The following is an 18,270-nucleotide window of genomic DNA, read 5'->3' on the forward strand; positions in this document are numbered from 1 at the left end:
TGTGGAAGTAGCTTGTCTCTTTGTGTTGCCTCAAAATTTCTTCTCTTGGGCACAGTTTAGGTGCAGGAAAAGTGGTGACACGTTTACCTGCACTTGACCCATGATGGCAGTCTTTTATGCTTTCTCTGTAGCCACTTTAGAAAAGTGTCTGTCCTGCAGCGATGCAGTAAGCATGTGGTACATGGTCTTAATATGTGGGACAGCTGGGTACAGGTGTAGTCACCTTGTTCTGATGGTAAAGATGTCAAAGGCCTAGCAGGCCAAAAGGGTTGCATTACATAAAGTCCTTCATGTGTCTAACTGATTGGCAGGTGACGGGATATGATGTATGATGAATGTGGTGAAGGCAGAAAGGTTTTAAAACCTGTGATTTTAACACTTGGGTAACAGGGATTACAGGTCTTAGACCAGGCCAGTGGTTTCAACTTTTTTTCTGGTACGTGCCGATTCAGATAGTGAAAAAGTTAATGCCCCACATCCCCCAAATTGGTTTCAGTTTGTACTTTTCACTTGGTTGTCTCCACCTGTAGTGGCTCTGCACCCCCACAGTTTGAGACCAGCTGGACAAAGAGCTGTGAATGCACTGAGACTGTAGAAATAGGAAATATCAAAACTGGGTGTAACACAATAATATTTTCTAGTTACTGTCTAGTCTAGTTTTATATGAACTGGTATTAATGGTGATATGAAATTGGTGCTAGGGGTGAAGTTCACTTGGACCAATGATTGTAATCATAAATATAAACTGTTGCTTATTCCATATACGAGTGCAATTGCCCTCCATGATGATGTAACACATTTGCATTTCTTCTAAAACTACATGTTAAATACTTTTTTCAGAAATAAATTAATTCTGATATTTCTTTTGCCGACTGGAGTGTGACAAGGAAGGGATTTTTACCTGTTCTGCAGCCGCAAATTCGCAAATTACACACTTTCTTGTTTTTTGCAGAAACAATCATTAAAACGTAGCATACAATGTAGCATATAGCATCTGGCAAAAGGCATAATTTTTGTCTGTTTGACACATTATATATATTTGCTTTTAAGCAGTAACTGAACATGCTGATCAAGAAGGCCAACTAAACTCTGGGACACCCTCTTGACCCAGTGGAAGTAGTGAGCGACAGGAGAATGGTGGCTAAGCTGTCTTCCCTGTTGGAGAACACCTCCCACCCCTTTTCTTTTTTTGTGCAGCATAATTGTTGTTGGGTTATGCTGCATCTATTTATCTATTCGTTTCTGCTATGTCCACTCTGCTGCTGTAACCATGTGAATTTCCCAACTCTTATCTTATGAAGTGCGCCGCCTTGTGGCTCAAGCCTGCAGCGCACAGTGGTGACGGCAGAGCGGCACGGCGCGGCAGACGGCCACGCCACTCGCGATAACACGCGTTGGCAGCAGCAGCTGGGCGGGAAAGGCGGGAGAAGACTGCCGCTTCCGCGTCCGCGCAGGACTGACGACGCTGGGGCAAAATGGACGATAAGTTAATATTGGCTGTATTTAATTACCCGGAGCTGTACAATGTCACTTTGCCGAATTACCGCTGTACGGAGAGTCGGACAAATGCCTGGAGAAGTATCAGTATCGAGCTGGGACTTACAAGTGAGTATCCTGTTTGTTTTTTTGTTTATCACAACTTTAATGGCAGTTATTATTTGCTCGGCTGACGTTGGAATCGAGGACTGAACAGACGCAAAATTATAAATGCGCGTTTCTGAGAGCTGCGGGTGCGTTTGGAGGCATTTTGTAGCAGTTTTTTTGTATCTCTCTGCACTGCCCTGCGGTGTGCATGCAGCGGCGCGCACCGTGCTAGCGGTAGCAAGCGCAGCTCGCACGCCGTGGGCCCGTAGGCTGCGTAGGCCGCGCCGCACCGAGCGCAACGGTGCCCCGCTCCTCTGCGCTCCTCCGCCGCATGTCCAACCCGGCGCGCCGGGGGAAGAAACCCGCGCGCCTCTGCGCGTGTCTCTGTAACACCGAAATGTCGCGGAAGCGCCGCCGTGTGTGGGATAAAACAGTCGGAGAGCCTCGGGATGGAGCCCCCAGGCTCAGATAGGAGCAGGTGCACAAGTGTGCGGTCGAGGGTGAACTCATGCACTTCAGACTTGCAAAGAAAGGGGAGTACAAATGGAAAACAAACAAACAAACAAACAAACAAACAAACAAGGCATGGGAAGGTTGTCAAGGCAAAGCACTTTTATAAATAAAGCAAAATTTAAAAAGTGCAGAGGATTCTCTGTATGTGAGATATTTTGGTATCCCTCAAAAAAGTCTGGGATTTAATTTACTCAAGCATAAAATACATTTTTGTTTACAAAATCGCCAAATAACAGGAAACTGCACAGATTCCTGTAAAGTACTGTAACAAATACAATTTTTTCATGCCTCTTGTCTTTGCTTTTACTGATAAATAGATTGTAGTCTATTTACCAAAATCAATTTAGGAGTAAAGAAGGGGTTATATATAATGAATAGAAATGGCCTGTTCTGCAAGTATCTGATGACTCTGCGTTATTGTACCTACTCTGTGTTCTACATCAGTCAATCCAGTCCTTTTGGGACACAAAATATTTTTATGGGACTGTTATATCTGTTGCAACTGCTGCTGCCCTCTTGGCCAGATCACTTTTGAAAAAGACATTTTTAATGTCAGAATCCCAGAAATCATTTTTTGGCACGACACCGGACTAATTGTGGATAATAAAACTAGAAAACGTCACTGGGTGCCACTCTTGCCAGCTAAGAACATGAAACTGAGGCTACACTCCCCAAAAGCTCACCAAAATTGGACAATAGAAAGACAAAATAATGTTACCTGGTCTAATCAGTCTGGATTTCTGCTGACAGGGGCAGAATTTGGGGTAAACAACATGAAGACATGAATCTAGGCTGCCTTATATCAACCCTTCAGACTGGCGCTGGTAGGGTAATGGTGTGGAGGATATTTTTTTGGCACACTTTGGGTCCCTTAGCTTTGTTTAAATGCCACAGTCTACCTGAATTTTGTTGCTGATCATGTCCATCACACTGTGACCAGTGTATCCATCTTCTAATGGCTGCATCCAGCAGGATAATGTTTTCTTGAACATGACATGAGTTCTCTGTACTCAAATGTCCTCCACAGTCACCTGATCTTAATCCAGTATAGCACCTTAGGGATGTGGTGCAACAGGAGATGTAGTGTGATGCTATCATATCAATATGGACCAAGATATCCCAGGAATGTTTACTGCACCTCGATGAATCAGTGCCCAACACAGTACTAGCAAGGTGTACCTAATGAAGTGGCTGGTGAATGCATATAGAATAGACTGATGACAGAGTGGTGATCAAGAGATTGAGACACTCACTGATTCTTGACCCGTATATGTTGTCTTGCTGCTTAGTTAATGAAACAGTATTATTGATCTAAAGGATCCAGTTCAGTATTCCAGACTCCTTAATCTCATCGTAGTTTAGCACCCACGTATAAACCATATCCATCTCATCCTCATTTTCAATATACAAATATTGCATGCAGCTTTCTGCAATTGCAGGCTGCAGACCAGCTCATTTTTGTCAACATGATTGCTTGCATTGTGGGACAGAAGAAATGTTCCTGTGGTTTCTTGCTCCTTAACTTTCTAATATTCTTCTTTTCAAGCTGAGGAGTGCAAAAGAAGATGGAAGAACATGAGAGACAGGTACCTGAAAGAAGTTCGAATGGAGATCAAAAGCAAGAAGCAGGGAGAAAACCTACAAAGCAAATGGAAATACAGACAACTTATGAACTTCATCGCACCCTTCACCGGGTCAAGAAGCGGAGTGCAGGACATCTGCAGTAACAACGATGACAACCATGACAATCCTGACAACGAATCTGGCAACACGGAAGGAGAAAGCGCTTTGTCAGAGGCAATCAAGACACCGCAGACTGCTGCAAAGGTCCCCGCGAGTCTGCCTGACCTCAAACCGCAGGTGACATTTGTAACACAGCTCCCTCCAGCGACTCAGGACACACAGATGACCCCGCTGGCCGTTCTGGCCAAGATACCATCACCTCTACACGTTCCCACTGCCAGCAGCGCCATCGTACGGAAGCGGAAACCGATCCAAGAGCCGCAGTCACCGCCGTCCTCTCAAAATACGCCCTCGCCAACAAAATGGCTGGTCAAAGACAATATCACTTCTTTTCCCACCAAGCCGCGGGACGAGGATGAACTGTTTCTGCTGAGCTTTGTTCCCGCTCTGAAGCGACTCGCTCCACAGAAGAGGTGTGAGACAAAAATAAAGATCCAGCAGATCATGTACGAAGCAGAGTTCAATGTTACACAGCCAGAGTCTCAAGAGAAAAAGGTGGAGACAGAAACAGCACAATAATTACATTTATTTTTTTTACTTTATTGTATTTTTTTTTATATAAACCTCTACCACAAAATGAGCAAAATATCTATTTTTTTCTTCAGAGTGCAAAGTGGTAGACATTGAAGTTGAACTACTTTTCATGTAGTTTGGTTTGTCCTGATTTGTGTATTTATTAGGCAATGAAGACTTGAGAAGCAATGAAATCAATTGATTTACACCATAAACAGTTAACCTTTATTTACATAACTTTATTATCAATAAAGTAAAATCACATTTAGAAAAGCTGATTCTTAGTCAACAAATCTTCATTTTTACTCTGTAATAATTACAGTATTTTACATTTAATTACAGTTACATACAGTAAACTGAGCAGAATAAATGTGCAGATGAACACTGTTTAATAAAAGGAGTCTTTATGCTTACACATTCCTAAAATAGATGTTTCACATTAATTCCTCAGAACCTGTGTGATTTGGTCATTTCTGATGATGAGATGCACAATTTGTAAAAAAAAAAAAAAAAAAAAAACATACTGTAATTTAAAAGTATGTACATACCATAGAAGCTTTTTTGTTTATATCTGGACAATCAAAAATTTGATTCCATTTAACAAAGTGCCTCCAGAACAGGGTGATGTAGCTGAATATAACCACAGAATCGTTTTTTTCCAAATGTTTCATTTACAAAAACGTCACTTTTATAGTAAAAATCAAACCTTGGCGTCAGAAGCTAGTATTGTTGCATCAAGAAAAGCAAGTACCGGTATTTTGCAAATGTGTCAATTCTAAGTCACCCACAGGGATTTATCTCTGTACCAGGCAATTTCTTCTTTTTGAGTGATTCCTTGGTGGAAATCGTATCCTTTAAAAGGTCCACATGGAGTTCAATAGTTAGCTACAGATTACAATTAAGCAACTTTTGAAATGATGCAGAGTTCAGTTAAAATAATGACTGATCCCTAAAGGATCTCCCAGTGTCCCAAAGGACACCTCTGTTGTTACTGTGGCCAAATAACTGACTCATCTGTCCAGAGTGCATTATTCCTGGCCTCTTTGCCTTTCTGTTGTTTGGAAAACTTTTTTTTTTTTTTGCCTTTTCCTGGCATGCTTCTCAGACAGGGCCAAGTTCTGCCTTCTTTTTCTGATTGTAGACGCATGCACTGTTGACATCACTGGCAAAACGCAACCCACAGATCGCGTGATGAAATGTTGGGATTTCAGAAACTTTTTTTGATCTGCACTTGGCTCGACCTTGCTGGTGTGGTCAGACCAAGAAAGAAATTTATGGCACAAATAATTTGGAGATTTTTAGATACTGTAGATCTTTAGATAATATACACTTCAATAAGTTTAATCAAGGTCAATTCCTGACAAATGTCTGGAACCCAGTTACATGTAACTGATTTTGTTTTTTTAATGTTTATATTATAAAAGTGACAAATGCCAATTGCGTCTAACTTGTCAAGATCACATTTATTACCAGGCACTGATTCAATGATGATTAGAGGGACTGCTTGTTTGTCCAAATATATATATAAAAAAAAAAAAGGCAGTTTCCATGGGATATACTTACTTTTTAAAATTACTTAAATCTTTAATAGGTTGTGTCTACAATCACTACTGATCGGCTTATATTTTTGTCCATTTTTTAAAATTGTAAGTATAAACATCAAGTTACTGATGCTACATATGAGCTAAAAAAAAAAAAATTGCAATCAAACAGGGGAAAAAAAAAAAAAGAAAAAGCATCCACTTCACATCCATGCCCACAATGCAACAAATCAGATTTTACAGAAGTGAAAATTACAGTTGTGCTGTGACTGGCATTGTGAATGAGTGGATGTAGGTGTGACTCTGGACACAGCCTAAGTAATCAAAAAGAGTGACCTAGAGCAGAGAGTCAAACATGTGGCCCACGGGCCAGAACCAGCTCACCAAAGGCTCCAATCTGGCCCACTGCTTGGCTAGTCATATGACACGGTAAGTAAGCAATAGATAAACCATTACATAAAAGAAAATTAGTTTTTTTAATAATTAGTACTCAATGTTTGAGGGAGAAAATGGGACACTGAATTCACTGATATTACAGGATTATGTTCTGAAAACAGACATTCTTAAATCTGCACTTTTTCTTGAGGCATCTCAGGATTGAACGTGTTTACACTGAAAGTAATGGGAGCAATTTGAATTTTTTAAACTTCTTTTAAACTACCTTCTTCTATTAGGCAATAGCTTTACTAGTTTGTGGCCGATGGTGTAAAATGAGTTTGACACGTAGAGGAAGCACATGCTGGTAATCAGCACAAAAGTATGTGACTGTAAACACCAACAGATGAGCATGCAGATACTCCAGAGGTTGTGGAGTGCTTTGTAAGCATCCTGCTCAGCTATGATAATGACTTTAACAACAGGCCACCGAGGTTACACGGTTCACCCTGAAAGCTTAGGTTAGTACTGATGTCTTTAATTCAAAATACCCGCGCCATTAAAATCTCACATGATTTGGTGTCAAGAGAAAGAAACAGAGTCCAAAAGTTAACACGTTTATGCAATCAGCAGCCAAAACATAATCACCAGAGCGACAAAGAGGAAGAGTCGAGACAGAAACTGCTCATCCGTGTGCTGCGGTGTCCCCGGGGCCGCTGTTTGGGAAAGTGTTTAACAGAGGTTATTTGATATGTTGTTGCCAAAGACTTGGAGTGGTCACAGTGATGTGTGTGTGAAACAAATACCTGGAGGAGGTCTTCCATCATTGATGTTAAAAGCTGTAGCAAAAATACCGAATGGAAAGGCACCGATCCCAAATGACATTTGGAAGCCCCCATCTCCAAAGCCGAATCCCTGGAAACCCTGTAAAACATCAAAAACAATCAAAATTAAGAAAATGTGGGTTCTCTTAATGAGCAGACATGTCTTTAAATTATCAGAGGTACAGTTTAATATACAGCAAATGAGATATGACGCAACAGCAAGTGTAAAATTATATCATTCTCAAGAGACGTGCTGCAGCTCCACACTTAACATGTAACAGATCCCAGTGGGAAATATCAGTCTGTTAATGGATACAGGAAAGATCTGCAGCTCATCACCTGCATCATTGCATGTAATGATTTCATCATGAGTGCATAGTGTTACTGTGCAGCTTGTGTGGCGATAAGACACTGCAACATGTTATAAATAAAAACAAAAAGATCATAAAGCTTGGGACAAAGTCGTGGCATTCTGCAGGATCATAATGAAAATATACTCATAGTACATGCCCCTGCAACCCGGCCCCGGATAAATGGAAGAAAAAGGATGGAATGATGGATGGAGTACTTACCCCGCGGTTTTCTGGCTCAGGCCTTTGTCCTTGTGGTCGAGGGGGTGTTTTTTCTCTATAAAACACAACGACATCAACCATTACACCTGCTACATTTTATAATAGTTGATAAAATGAGTCAAAATCACCAGGACTGAATCCTGTCTAATTATAATGGAACACAGTTACCCATTATTGCTCACCTGGGATCCTGTTGACCTGTGCTTCCGCGCCCATATAAGGGGATTACTTTATCTCGGCTGATACCAGCTTTGCATACTGGACACACTTGTCTGTTGGGTCGAGTCTCCAACCACTAAGAAAATACACAAAAAAAATGTGAAGCTAATCACTTCTTCAACTATAGCAATGTGCTGCTTCTGGTTGAGAGCAAAAAAACAGATTCAGCTTACCTGATGCAAACAAGGCCAGCTAATCAGGAGAAGGTGCAAATGAAGATGGCAGATGGACACAAAGAAGCACGGTTAGTTAAACATTACACATTGAGCATCTAAATGACTCAAATTCACAGCTACTAAACTAACAATGCCTGTGTGACCACAAGGGGTGTACTACAAAGTAAGTTCAGCATGACTTTCTCAGCTTTTAGCTGGGATTAAACTTTCTGTGTCTACAAGTCTGCTAGAATCTGCTCAGGTCCAAGTGACGTTATCATCGCACTCACCATCATCAAACTGTGAGCGCGAGGGTCCACGTGGATACCCATGTGCCTGGCTATTTTTTGTGACTGCACGGACTAATCCACTGAGAATTTACATTCCAATCCACCAACGGCGGTGAACTTCAAAGAAGTATACCGGCATACTTGGCCGTTGGGTCTCCAGCTGTATGTCCATGTCTGCAATAGAGTATATATATATCTGTTTTGTCAAGGCCTAAACTGGCTTGACAAAACCTAAAACCCCAGGCTGAGCTCACTTTGTTAATCCAGACTTTCTGCTTTAGGCTCTGTGTACTCCCCACATAAAAGGTGGGATTTAATGCATCATTTCACTCTTCTGCACAAAATTTATCAGCTGAGTGGAACATTGTCCGGTCACAGACATAAGAGCTACAGGTAAAAAGAATCAAGGTATCAAGAATAATAAAAATGAAACTGCAGAAAGGAACACTGCTGCTGCAAATAAGACAGGTGAATGAATTCTAGTGAATATTGTGAAATTATAAGTTGATATATTTATTTTAGCACTCCTGGTGCTGCTGGTTATTTGTGACCTGACAGCTGTACATTAACAGCCCACAGTGTTTCAGGTCTGGTCAGGCCAATGTCATAAAACATAACGAAGATGATGTGGCAATCACTCAATTTGTGGCCTGATGAAACGGAAATAAATCTGACTGATTTAATATTCTCTGCGATAAAGAGCCTACCAATAAAAGGTACTTTTGGCTACTGTCTTATTTCTCAAGAGGTCACCATGCAAATTTTACACCAATGCCCTTCCTGGCCCAAGTCTCCCATTAGTTGTGGGACCGCCACTAGTCATATGCTTGGACTGCTGTTCCACCAACTGAATCCACACACTAGTGATCGAGCCACCTCAGACACCAAAACCTCTCCAATCTCACTTCATAGTACACCCCTCAGGTGTTCTGTGTGGACTGAGGTTGGCCTGTCGTACATTTGCAGAAGCTCATAAGTGGACCTGATCCATACATGGTAGTGATGATATTAAATTCAAACCATATCTGCTTACATGCTGAATGTTACACTGTACACCTGAGACTTTATGGGATAAGACTCACAATTTACAAAGTAACAGGCAATATTAACTCATCCCTAAACACAAGTACATCCATAAAGTTCCAACACTTTCTCGTGATGTTTGCCAGTTGCAAACTGATATTGGTCTCTGGGAGCTGTGCTGATGTGTCCCCAGCTTCAACCTGTCTGGCACAAGCTGAGGGTCTAGGCTGCTTCTTGGCTGCATGTAGTCTTACTACAATGAGTGAAAGGCTTAGAATTAAAAAAAAAAAAAAAGTAAACAAGTCACAAACAACAGCATGGATCTTACCAGAAGAGGTGTCCACACAAGCTAATCACGGCATCCTTGGCGGTGTCCAGGCATATGTTACACTCGAAGGTGCTGTCCTGGCTGCCACCATCAGCCGCGGTCGAGCTGCTGGATCCGGGACTTGTGTTCTCAGCGCCGGCAGTCGGAGGGCCAGCGGTAGCCATTTGTCACAGCTTAAATCCACTAAACAAGTCGCTGGGGTGACTACACTGGCACCCAGCGTCTCAATACATGCGCATAAAGAGGTCCGGTGGCCAGGAAGTGGGGCTAACGAGAAGAGAAAGGAGTGAAATCACACAAAAATCCAAGTCAGATGTTTACGCGAACATTAGCAAGCAAGAAACACTGACCACGAATGGCCGTTTCACAGAGAGATTAACCAACAGCTGAGCAACAGATACTAAATCGTGCCGTTCAGAAAAGTATTTGATAATGAGAGAAGCTTGTAATTTGCTGAGGAATCAAGAAAAAAACCTTACAGACTGTTGCATCACACCCTCAGCAGCTCCGCTTAACCGGTAGTAGATCCCTGAAGGGGGCGTGGCTAACACTGGCTACGTGGGCTTTTGTGGCCCTCAGTTTGGCCTTCCAGGTGACCCCGACAAACAGTTCCGCCAATGAAACGAGTATTTTTAACCCAGAAGTTAGTTTATTATTATTTTTTTTTCAACACAGACGACTTTAGGGCAGCGGAAAATTTAGCAAACAGGTTTTCACCATAGAAAGCTGATTTTGGCTTGTAAACGTTTCCACTACTTTTCAATAAATAATAAATAAAATAAAATCATAATAAACTCAAATAAAAAGTAAAATAACACATACAAAATGAAAAAACAAAAAATTACCTTAAAAAAAGCATCTGTAATTTCACATTCCATTTTCCTAAGAATATAAATACCAGTGGACTTCATATTTATTTATTAAAAGTGCAAATAGAAGCAATACAGTAATACAGAGCAGTACTGCTTGACTGTGCTTTGAAATGTGAGAACTTTTACAGAAGAAAGTGACAATAAAATAACAGTTTGTTTGGTTTCCTGCAGGAAATGTGAGCATGTATAATATTTTTTCAACATTTTATTACATTTACTAGTGTGTCCGTTGTTTTTGATGGTATTTATATGCAACTGTTTGCTTAACGCAGTACATCCACCCACCCATCCATCCATCCATCCATCCATCCATCCATTTTCTTCTTATCCATTTCAGGGTCGCGGTGGGGCTGGAGACTATCACAGCTGTCATAGGGCGGCAGGCGGGTTACACCCAGGACAGTTTGGCAGTCTACCGCAGGGCTAACAATACATACAATATTTTGTAAATAAAACATTTATTTACATCCAAGAAATGTAATTTATCCCCACAAGATGCATTTCAAAACAAACACAAAAATAATCAGAAACACAAGACAGCCATTCACACATGCAGAGACACAGATAACCTCTCAGTAAAGGTCTGCTTTGTTTAAAATCAATGACATAAGAATTAAAAGCATTGACCAATATGGCTGGTTGTCTCAACGATCTGATAATTTGTCATTAAATGTGATATTGTGTAAAAACCAATTAAATTTTTCATCATAAAATAAAAATCAGTACAACTGAAAATAACCCATTTAAACATTCTGCAGCATGTAATTTCACCAGTGTCAGTGAGATCAGTAATCATGTTCATGCACTGTGATGTACTCCTTAATAAATACTTCAACTTAATTTGGGACAGTTTCCATTGATTTGAACCTTGAGTGATTGAGCCCGCCTGTACGAATATCCTCTGCCAGTGCCTCCTCGATCCTTGATGACAGAGACCGCCTTAGGGTTTTCTTAAAGTCATTACCAATGAACACATAGAGAACTGGAGATATGATGCTGTTTGCAGCGGCCAAGGTGACCCCAACCTTCAGTCCAGTTTGAATTGCTTTCAGATTGTAGTTCTGGAAATCCAACTCCAGAAGAACAAAGGTATGGTAGGGGACCCAGAAGACAAAGAAAGACAAAATGAGAGCAGCCATGATTTTATAAGGCTTTGTTGACTTGAGGGTCAAATTTCTCAGTTTTATGCCAAGCACCAAGCAACAGAAGACAATCATTAGGAAAGGAATCAGGAACCCACAAATGAATCTAGCCAATGCTACTGCCGGTAGCCGTTCTGTATGGCACTGAATCACCGAGCCGTGGACTGTGGTTTTCCTGTAAATAAGTGAGGGTGCTGTTAGGAGTGCAGAGAGTAGCCACATGAGGATGACGGCTCCAAATGCTTTGCCCACTTTTCGGTGGTTATGCGACCACACAGGAAATAAGACCATGATACAGCGGTCAGCAGTGATTAGAACCAACAAAAACACACTGCTGTGCATGTTGAGAAACAGGGTGGAGGAGGCGAGCTTGCACAAGACCTCTCCAAAGGGCCAGTGTGAAGTTATCATGTAGACGACTTCAAAAGGCAAAAAGGCACAGAACAAAAAGTTTGAAATGGCCAGGCTGATGTACCAGGTGGTGATGACTGTAGTTTTCATTTTCCAGCCACAAATCCAAATCACTAAGGAATTTCCCGCAAGCCCCAAAACACATATGATGATATTGACTGCCACCAGAGCATGAGTCCAAGTAGACTGAGGACTATGGAAATTTGTGAGTCCCTCCTTGCTTAGGTTGCTTTCGTTGGCGTTGGTGTCGTTGCCTGCGGTGTATTCATCATAAACAATATAATCCTCATCCATGATGGTTTCTGAAATATGAAGCACCATAACTTAAAAAAAAAAATCTACACAGATACACATATAAGCCTATTAAATATAGGTTATAAATAACACAAATAACTACAATAGAACACAGTTCCTCATGGAGAAAAAGATACTTACATAGAGCTGCTTTATCCCGTGTGAAACCAGTCGGTTTAAAGTTCCTTTGCTGTTGGGTGGAACTTCTCAGTTCTGTTTCTTGGGCAGTGTTGCTTGGTAAGTAGTGACGTAGGCAGGGTATTTGGACAAGGAAGCTGAAAAGGCAGAAAGAAAACTGTTGCAATTTCAAAATTGGGGGATCTCCTCCACACTTAGATAAAGTTAGATCATGTTTCTTGACCCATTTTCCTCAAAGGCGTGCCTACAGAGCTTGTTACTGGAATGAAAGTGTTTGTGAAAAACTTTAATGTGCAGGTGAGCTCATGTTGTAGGGTTTGTTATACCTAAAAAAAATAAATAAAATTAGTTTATTTCAGATGGGAGATGCACATAATCAAAAGTATTAAACACTAGATCTAAAAAATAGAAATCCTATTTTTCTAAAGCAGGGTATGTGACACTGTTTAGCATCACCTATGGCTCAATTAGCTCACAGAAGAAGTACAGAGCATTCTTGGTCTGTGCTAATTTCCTGTGTAGTTCCCCAAAAACAAAATGTGTGATGCTGTTATGCAACAAGTCAAGGGTTAAAGAAACAAACAAAAAAAAAAAATGCTGAATAAGCATCACATCACAATAATCACAAGGCAAGACCGCAGTAAATTAATTTGAACACACAGCATTTATACTGCTTCTCTTTTTTCACCCATCATTAATTAAGGTAGTTGCAGACAAAGTGCTTAACAAATTTATTAGACCACCTGTCATAAAAACAAGAAAACACACATATTTTAGAAATCTGTCAAAAAACTTGTTTATGACTAAAAATAGCTGAATTCATGTTTTTATACCCAAATTTGAGCCAACACATTGGATGCCTCTGAGAAATCAGAAGTCAATCAAGGATAACATTCAACCACTGAAACTAGTTTTTCTATTCAGGAAAATGAATGGTTAACAACAATAATTATATTTTAGCATTTAAAATATTATTTCAATAATAGAGCTTAAGCGAACTGGTGGATTAACCATTATGGAAACATAAAAGTGATTTTGGTAATTACCAGTACTGTTAATTTAGGCCAGCCGTGTCATGAACTTCACACTGGGTGGTGGTCTAATAAATTTTTTAGGGCACTGCATATTACCTTAAGACTGAAAATAAACATAAGCCACAAAACATATCAATTTTTTAAAAAACAGTGCATTATATAAGATGATCAGACAGCTGCACACTAAATATGCAAGTATATCTGCTCCTGATATGTGACACACAGTAGTAGTATGCAAAAGTCTGGAGCCACTTCTCTTTTCTGTAGATCTGCTGTCCAAGGAGCCATTCTTTCTTGTCAATTTTTTTTTTTAAAGTGGTCTTGACCAATAGTTCTCAAGACTTTCTGAAGGTCTTTTAAAGTTTTCACTTTTTCACTCATTTTCAGTCCTGTCCTTGTATCTGTAACAAAAATTTATTAATTTCTTCCCATTATTTCAGTTGACTCTGCAAAAAATGTTAAAGATAACACAGTTTGACCAGCAAGGGGATTCTCAAAGAGCTATCAGCTGAAAACCTGGCAAATCTTTGCAAGGTGTGCAGTGTGCCCTTAAAAAAATTTGAGGAAACTGGACAAGTGGAGGACAAAAGAAGAAGTGGCAAAAAAAAAAAAAAAAATTATCTACAGCAGATGAACAGTATCTGAAAGTCATGCCCTTAAGAAATGGGAAAGTATCTGGCAAAGAGCTGGCATAGGGCCAGAGAGAAGCATCTGGCCCTTCAGCTGATCCATCTTTTGTTTGCTGAAGCCTCATCAAAAATAGTCTCTGTGGAAGGGTGGCAGGAAGCCATTTTTAAGGAAGGGAAACAGAAAGAAAGGCTGAGCAGTGCAAAATCCCCCAGGAACAGTGTAGAGTGGCATATTGATTCAAATTCTTATTAATGTGTTGACACAGCCTGCAACTACTGTGATTGGCCTGTTCAGCACTGCCGAGTCCTCCCATGAATTTCCAGCTACTTTTTGCTGCAGTTTTTGAATTTATCAGTGAGAGAATCACAGTCAGGAATAATAATCAAAGTATCAACACAAGTGCTCACAAATTCCTGGAAGGAGAAAACTCCTGGAGAGAGATTGCTAAAACTATCAGAATGGATGTGAAGGAATAAATAAAAACACCTGAGAGTACAGAAAAGAAATTACTCCAGAATTTGTTCAAGTTTGGGCAGAAGAAAAACATATGGCTTAAGTTGCAGGGTGAAGTCTGACATCTGTCACACTGGTCTAAAATTGAAGGGAAGATTTTGAAAAATGGACTCTATTTATTACTTTAAACTGTACAAGCTGTAACCTAGCACATGGTGTACCTGAATGTATGCTGAGAATCACCCTATCCCACCATGCCTCAGACAGTTCAACACCTAATTCACTTTCCCAAGCAGTTCTGATTTTACCAGATGAGTCAGACTCAATTGCCATAAATTTTCAATATAGATTAGAGAGGGGTGATTTCTGATTAAGCCCAAAAACCAGAAGGTCAATCCATTGGGGAGCAGAAGGGAAAGTTGGAAAATTGAAAACAGTGAGAGAAATAAATGAGAAGGAGGCAGGCTAAATTTTAGGATACACATTTTTATTTTAATTTAAATTCCATGGTGCAAATTTCATGTCAATTTCACCTTTAGAAATATATTTACTTAGAAAATTGGTGGCATGTTTAATACCTATTTTATCCACTGTATAACCATAAGCAATGTTTCTCATGTGAAATTTGATTTTGTGTGTGTTGTGTCTGTTACAAATTAGGTGTTAATTCCACCAGTGACCATCACCAAGTCCATCATAATCCAGCCACTCCAGCTTTAGATTTCATGCGCTGATTCAGGTGTGTTACATTCATTCTGTGTTTCCACCTTCAGTGAGGGGGTGGAACAGGTGAATAATACTTTGTTTTGGCTTACATCACATTTGTGAATAAAAATGATGCAGCCACTGAATTTGGACCCAGATATTGTTATAATTGTGACACTCATGAGTCACATAGTACTATTATTATTCTGTACTCAGGAGATTCTTAATACTAGTAAACTAATTGGAGGCGCAATGATCACTGGCAATGTGTTTCTTTAGTAATGCACTTAAAGGTGATATAGTTTATAAGTATAAAATCCTATTGCCAAGTAATTAGAAAAGTAAAAATTAAAAAGAAAAGAAAATTCATTGTTTCCAACAGAGCGTTTTTTTGTTTGTTTGTTTTTTTTACATAAAGCGGACATGCGCAGATGTGATTATTGTAGCTCCTCCCCTATCAGTGACGTGTGGCTCCACTTGCTGGAGCTTCTGTCCGCTTTCATAACTGCGCCATTGGGTCAACATGGCGGGTACTGTGGCGAAGAAGTGTCTCAGTCCTCTGGCTTTCCTCACCAGGAGGCTCTCCGCTCCGGAGTTCATTACTCAGTGTTGCTATCACAAGAAGGTAAACCGTCCAGTCTGCTGTAGCTTCACTTTAAGGGAGTTCGGGTCGTAGCGGTTTTTTTTGGTTCATGTTTACACTGACTGGAAGCATCTTGGACTTGGAGTTTATTATCAGCTAATGGGTGTGCTTAATACGAGAACCCTAACTGTATAAGAGTGTTGATCCTGCTCGGTTAATTAGGTGACAACCACAGGAAGGTGGCTCATGTTTGGCTGGTTGCATAAAATGCCTCAAGTTAGACCAGCCTGCCTTTACATGGGTCATCTCAAACCGAGCGTGGTGCTCATGGAGAGCAATAAATAGTGGCATTTATGGTGCTGGCACGTCAAAATTAATTGTCGGTGTTTCATAGTAGTTGGCTTACTTAAGGCTGGAATAACGTCACTAATCTGCCACCAGCTGTCCACTGCCACAGTTAAACTACATCCGATTACTGCTCTTGAAAAGGTGGCATTATGGTGTGCTAGAAACAGGTAAATGCTCTGTGATATCTGTGCAGGTATGTTTGGGGGGGAGGGGTCGTGGCAGGCAAAACTAAAATGTATTTTTTTTTTTAGTGGCATGTTTTTTTGTGATTGGTGAGGTTTAAACATACTTGTATTAAAATTAACATTTCTTTTGACAAGTATTGCCATCAACTGAGGAGACTGGCTTTAAACCTGACCTAATTTCTGAGCAAAAAAAAAAAAAAAAAATGCTATTTGAAGATAAACAGCAAAAGGTTTTGCGATGCTCAGCCACTCTGCGCTGTCTTGGTCAGAATGACTCAGCAGAAAGTAGAGGAGGAGGACTGGATGAAGGAGCTGGTATGGTAGACGATGAAATCCCGTCCTAATCTGTTCATGTCAGCGTCACTTACGCAATGGAGGGGATTTGTAGTTGTGTAACACTGATGCCAAGACTTGCGCACAATCCTTTTGGATTGCAGTTGTATACAAATGTTATTTCCTTCCGTTATTTTGGTATTATTGAATACTGACAACAACAGGAAGTGTGCATTTGGCCTAACGTAGCCTTTTCCCCCTCTGCTTTCTGAAGGTGGTGGATCATTATGAGAACCCAAGAAATGTGGGCTCACTGGACAAAAACTCCAAGAATGTTGGAACTGGTTTGGTGGGTGCCCCGGCCTGTGGGGACGTAATGAAGCTTCAGGTATGTTTGTCACCAAGTGTGGATGAATTAAAGGCTTTTTTTGTTTTTGGTAAGAAAATAATTTATTAAAAAAAAAAATAAATCAACATGAGTAATTGGATTAACTGGTTTAGTGGTGGTGATTAATTTTTAAGAACTGGATCATTATGATATACTTTTAAAGTAATGTATGTATGCCCACCCCTCCACCCCCCCAAGTTTTGACACATGAGTAACAGTAAAAACTTTTCACAGATTGAGGTGGATGAACAGGGGAAGATTGTGGATGCTAGGTTCAAGACCTTTGGCTGTGGTTCTGCCATTGCCTCCAGCTCCCTGGCCACTGAGTGGGTGAAAGGCAAATCTGTGAGTGTGCACATGCATACAGACTTGTGTCTCTGTTACTAGGAATGTTTTATTTATGAATTATTTTCATGTATTCTGTTCTGCTCATGGCTTTGTGTGTGCTTTCCTTCTCAGGTGGATGAAGCTTTGACCATAAAGAACACAGACATTGCCAAAGAGCTCAGTCTTCCTCCTGTTAAGCTTCACTGCTCCAGTAAGTTCTGTGTTTTCTTTTAATATGTTAATAAGTTTTTCCCAAACTTTGCTGCATATGTATGCACATTTAACTTCCAATTATTCCTGAACCAGTGCTTGCTGAAGATGCCATCAAGGCGGCCCTTGCTGACTATCGTCTCAAGCAACAAGACGACCAGCAGGAGGCAGTCATGGCCAGCAATTAATCGGAGCACTCTCACTTTGAGCTGGACCCGGTTTGCTCCCTGCTTCCAAGAAGCGAAATAGTCCAGCGTCAACACCTCACTTTCCTGCAGCAATGTTGACAAGTCCACCATCTTCAACCCTCTGTAGCAGTGTTACATCAGGCTGTCGGTATTAGTCTGTGATCCTCTAACTGTGTATACTGTATCTTTTAGCCTGTCACGTAAACGCACAATATAAGCACTGTTTGGGTTGTTGGCAAAAAGATGAGCCTTATTTTGGAGATTCCTTTATGCTGGTGGAGTGATTTATTTTTGAAAGGTGTGATGGAGGTTTGGATTAAAGCTAAAAGCTGTTTACCCTGTCTGCACCCTAAAAGCACTGACCTGTTGAGATGCAAGTAAGCAAAGTGGCTTGAACCAAAAAAAAAGG

General features: G+C 40.5%; 3 protein-coding genes across 4 annotated transcripts; 1 reads left to right on the plus strand and 2 right to left on the minus strand.

Moving 5' to 3' along the window:
• The first annotated feature begins 1,422 nt into the window (after positions 1 to 1,422).
• On the plus strand, positions 1,423 to 4,463 carry LOC115789434 (uncharacterized). Its single transcript, XM_030742845.1, has 2 exons — positions 1,423 to 1,605; positions 3,644 to 4,463. Exons 1-2 carry the CDS (start codon positions 1,476 to 1,478, stop codon positions 4,357 to 4,359), a joined length of 846 nt encoding a protein of 281 aa, XP_030598705.1. The 5' UTR covers positions 1,423 to 1,475; the 3' UTR covers positions 4,360 to 4,463.
• A 108-nt stretch (positions 4,464 to 4,571) lies between these two features.
• rnf185 (ring finger protein 185) lies at positions 4,572 to 10,250 on the minus strand. Of its 2 annotated transcripts, none has more exons than XM_030742846.1 (7): positions 10,160 to 10,250; positions 9,681 to 9,947; positions 8,058 to 8,076; positions 7,848 to 7,960; positions 7,666 to 7,720; positions 7,076 to 7,193; positions 4,572 to 6,985 (listed from the first exon to the last, which is right to left on the minus strand). In XM_030742846.1, the coding sequence occupies exons 2-7, from the start codon at positions 9,842 to 9,844 to the stop codon at positions 6,888 to 6,890; spliced, it is 567 nt and encodes a 188-aa protein (XP_030598706.1). In that variant the 5' UTR covers positions 9,845 to 9,947; positions 10,160 to 10,250; the 3' UTR covers positions 4,572 to 6,887. The 2 variants fall into 2 exon arrangements, with proteins under 2 accessions (XP_030598706.1, XP_030598707.1); XM_030742847.1 differs by lacking the exon at positions 10,160 to 10,250 and adding an exon at positions 10,031 to 10,155.
• Positions 10,251 to 10,400: 150 nt separating this feature from the next.
• LOC115789454 (chemokine-like receptor 1) lies at positions 10,401 to 12,601 on the minus strand. Its single transcript, XM_030742881.1, has 2 exons — positions 12,541 to 12,601; positions 10,401 to 12,407 (listed from the first exon to the last, which is right to left on the minus strand). Exon 2 carries the CDS (start codon positions 12,397 to 12,399, stop codon positions 11,389 to 11,391), a length of 1,011 nt encoding a protein of 336 aa, XP_030598741.1. The 5' UTR covers positions 12,400 to 12,407; positions 12,541 to 12,601; the 3' UTR covers positions 10,401 to 11,388.
• Between the last annotated feature and the right edge of the window lie 5,669 nt (positions 12,602 to 18,270).

This window comes from Archocentrus centrarchus, chromosome 12, assembly GCF_007364275.1.
Source record: "Archocentrus centrarchus isolate MPI-CPG fArcCen1 chromosome 12, fArcCen1, whole genome shotgun sequence".
NCBI classification, from domain to species: domain Eukaryota; kingdom Metazoa; phylum Chordata; class Actinopteri; order Cichliformes; family Cichlidae; genus Archocentrus; species Archocentrus centrarchus.

What these genes read in the sequence shown, in the direction of transcription:
- LOC115789434 (XM_030742845.1), top strand. Translation starts at nt 1,476, where the DNA reads ATGGACGATAAGTTAATATTGGCTGTATTTAATTACCCGGAGCTGTAC. An exon ending in TATCGAGCTGGGACTTACAA is followed by an intron (nt 1,606 to 3,643) that starts GTGAGTATCCTG and finishes CTTCTTTTCAAG; the next exon opens with CTGAGGAGTGCAAAAGAAGA.
- rnf185 (XM_030742846.1), bottom strand. Translation starts at nt 9,844, where the DNA reads ATGGCTACCGCTGGCCCTCCGACTGCCGGCGCTGAGAACACAAGTCCC. An exon ending in ACAGGTCAACAGGATCCCAG is followed by an intron (nt 7,721 to 7,847) that starts GTGAGCAATAAT and finishes TGTGTTTTATAG; the next exon opens with AGAAAAAACACCCCCTCGAC. An exon ending in TGATGGAAGACCTCCTCCAG is followed by an intron (nt 6,986 to 7,075) that starts GTATTTGTTTCA and finishes TTTCCCAAACAG; the next exon opens with CGGCCCCGGGGACACCGCAG.
- LOC115789454 (XM_030742881.1), bottom strand. Translation starts at nt 12,399, where the DNA reads ATGGATGAGGATTATATTGTTTATGATGAATACACCGCAGGCAACGAC.